General features: G+C 37.7%; 1 protein-coding gene across 1 annotated transcript; it reads right to left on the bottom strand.

Moving 5' to 3' along the window:
* Positions 1-781: 781 nt before the first annotated feature.
* Positions 782-2184, bottom strand: LOC121739616. Its single transcript, XM_042132109.1, has 3 exons — positions 2129-2184; positions 1701-1805; positions 782-1485 (listed from the first exon to the last, which is right to left on the bottom strand). The coding sequence occupies exons 1-3, from the start codon at positions 2182-2184 to the stop codon at positions 1284-1286; spliced, it is 363 nt and encodes a 120-aa protein (XP_041988043.1). The 3' UTR covers positions 782-1283.
* Between the last annotated feature and the right edge of the window lie 427 nt (positions 2185-2611).

The following is a 2611-nucleotide window of genomic DNA, read 5'->3' as shown; positions in this document are numbered from 1 at the left end:
TTTTGACCCTATTATTGGTACTTTTCATAGTCTTTTAGGCTGGTTTTATAGTTAAGATGAAGTGGTAGGGTGCGCATCGCGTTTCTGAGGGGGTGAGGTATGAAGCGTGGCGGGAGCATGCGCGGGGCAACCATCTTCCGCCCCGCGCTTTCTATGCGCACGCCTGGTAGTAGGTGCGTAGCGTAGAGGCAGCGGCGACCGGGCATGCGAGTTCAATATTTTACCCTCTTATTATCTTGTTTTAGACAAAATTTTTCCTTAGTAGGCATAAATGAGAATAAGGGTCGTCGCACACTTGACCGGGTATAGTTTTTTTTTTTTTAAATTAAATAAGGGGGCAAACGAGCAAACGGGTCACCTGATGGTAAGCAACTACCGTCGCCCATGGACACTCACAACATCAGAAGAGCTGCAGGTGCGTTGCCGGCCTTTTAAGAGGGAATACGCTCTTTTCTTGAAGGTTTGCAGGTCGTATAGGTAAGGAAATACTGCTGGTGACAGTTCATTCCAGAGTTTTACAGTGCGCGGCAGAAAGTTATGCGAAAAACGCACTGTGGAAGACTGCCACTCATCAAGGTGATGAGGATGGTATGTTTTTCGCGTGGGACGATGGCGAAAAGTTGCAGGTGGTATGATTCCGAACAATTCCTCAGAGCACTCCCCGTGATACAACCGATAGAGGATGCAGAGTGAAGCTACATCTCGGCGTAATTCCAAGGGGTCCAAGCTGTTTGAAACACTTTTACTTGTTATTGGTATTATATTGTTTTTGAAAAAAAAATTCCTTAGTTGGTATTGTATGAATAGAAATAAGGGTCACCGTACACTTGACCGGGTATCGGTATCGGTATTATCTTGTTTGAAACACTTTTTAACCTCAGTAGGTATGAATGAGTAAAAATGAGAATAAAGTTTGATGTACACACTTATCGGTTGATTGTACAAGAGAATACCGATACTTACCTCATTAGTTACCGATTCCAAATTGTCTCGAATGCTTCCGTACGCTCACAGATGCTCTTTAGTGCTGGGCCCAGACCCGTAGCCGTAGCCCATACCTATCCCTAATTCCCGACTTAAAGTCTATGCTAGTATGTATAGGCCGCGCATTGAACGTGAGTAAACTAATCCCTGGCTAACTTCAGGCAGATTCTTTTTACAAACAAACAAACATAAATAAATGAATGAATGATATTCAAGTACAAGCCTACTTGACATACGTTATGAGATATTATGTCATATTTATTAGGTTATTATGTCAGAGTATACAATAGTCAATTTATTTATAAAAATATAAACATTCCACGTATTTGTCGCGAGTCTAGTAAATGACTGTTGTTGCATTTAAATAATGATTCATGATCCATTTCTTTCAATTGCTTGAAAAAATAACCGATGTCCACGATTCTCCTGCCACTGCATTCCTCAAATTTTTGTCCCTCCTCAGGAAGTATGACAAAATCATCGTCAAAATTATCCGTGGACCTGAAAGGTAAATTCACCATATATATTTTAAATAAGTCAACAATAAAATATTATTGACTTGAGCATTTATATCTAGCTATTTTAATAATTATTAGTAAGACTAAATTGAACGTACAACACATACAATAAACTCCCACCTTTATCCCGTCGGGTTAGGCAAAGGATTCAAGGAATAACTACCGATATTTATAATATAAACAGGCTTTGACACTCACTCCAGAGGAGTTGCTGGACGTAAGGCATTTGAAATGGATGATAGTAGGTACTCAGGATCAGGATGAAGTTCCATTGGTGTTGTTTGGTCAGGTAATGTTTGATTTCTGCAATGTAAGTACATAAAGTCATCATTTATTTTAGTAAGCATCATAACATAATACATAATACCATCATTTATTTTAGCCATTGAAGCCTAGATTCATGAATTTATTGTAGTTTGTTGTGTACAATTTTCCGACGTTTCGGGTTCTTTGCAGACCCCATGGTCGCGGTAGTTCTGCAAAGTACCCGAAACGTCGGAAAATTGTAAAATGTTAAAATAAACGAGTAAATATCCGTGTAAAATATAGTAATAAAACATAATATTATCTCACCATCGACACCTATACTCATGCATTCTATGTTTTGATAAATGAGTTATTCTTACCCTGTTGAATGTATGCTAGACGTGGATGGAACTTGAACATGGTCCTCTGAACTCATTTTTGTAGTTGCTCTGTTCCGCTCGCAAGACGTGGATGGCATTAGGTTAGCATACTCGGGAGTAAGTTCCATTGGTGTTGTAAACGTTGTAATCAATATTATAAACGTTGTAATCAATGTTTTCTTTCTTTGTATATAATTATTATTATTTATTTATACACTATTTTTATTTGAATTTATTCGCCGTCGACACCTATATTAATACATAATAAATTATGTGTAAGTCTCACCCTTCTAAAACTTGAACAGAATTATCTGAACATTTTTTTTTTATATTTTGTTGCACAACCATAGCTCGATATCTGTAAGAAACATAATAACATTCTTCTTCATTCTATCTCTTCGGTCTTCAAAAGCAAAAGACAAAGCAAAATACACATTACCATCCTATTTGTTAGGTTAGGTTAGGTTAGGAGTCCCTAAATAC

Source organism: Aricia agestis, chromosome 2 (genome assembly GCF_905147365.1).
Source record: "Aricia agestis chromosome 2, ilAriAges1.1, whole genome shotgun sequence".
Classification (NCBI taxonomy): domain Eukaryota; kingdom Metazoa; phylum Arthropoda; class Insecta; order Lepidoptera; family Lycaenidae; genus Aricia; species Aricia agestis.
The sequence above is the reverse complement of the archived record's forward strand: the minus strand, read 5'-3'. Positions and strand labels throughout refer to the sequence as shown.

What these genes read in the sequence shown, in the direction of transcription:
- LOC121739616 (XM_042132109.1), bottom strand. Translation starts at nt 2,184, where the DNA reads ATGAGTTCAGAGGACCATGTTCAAGTTCCATCCACGTCTAGCATACAT. An exon ending in TCTAGCATACATTCAACAGG is followed by an intron (nt 1,806 to 2,128) that starts GTAAGAATAACT and finishes CTTACATTGCAG; the next exon opens with AAATCAAACATTACCTGACC. An exon ending in CGTCCAGCAACTCCTCTGGA is followed by an intron (nt 1,486 to 1,700) that starts GTGAGTGTCAAA and finishes TTTACCTTTCAG; the next exon opens with GTCCACGGATAATTTTGACG.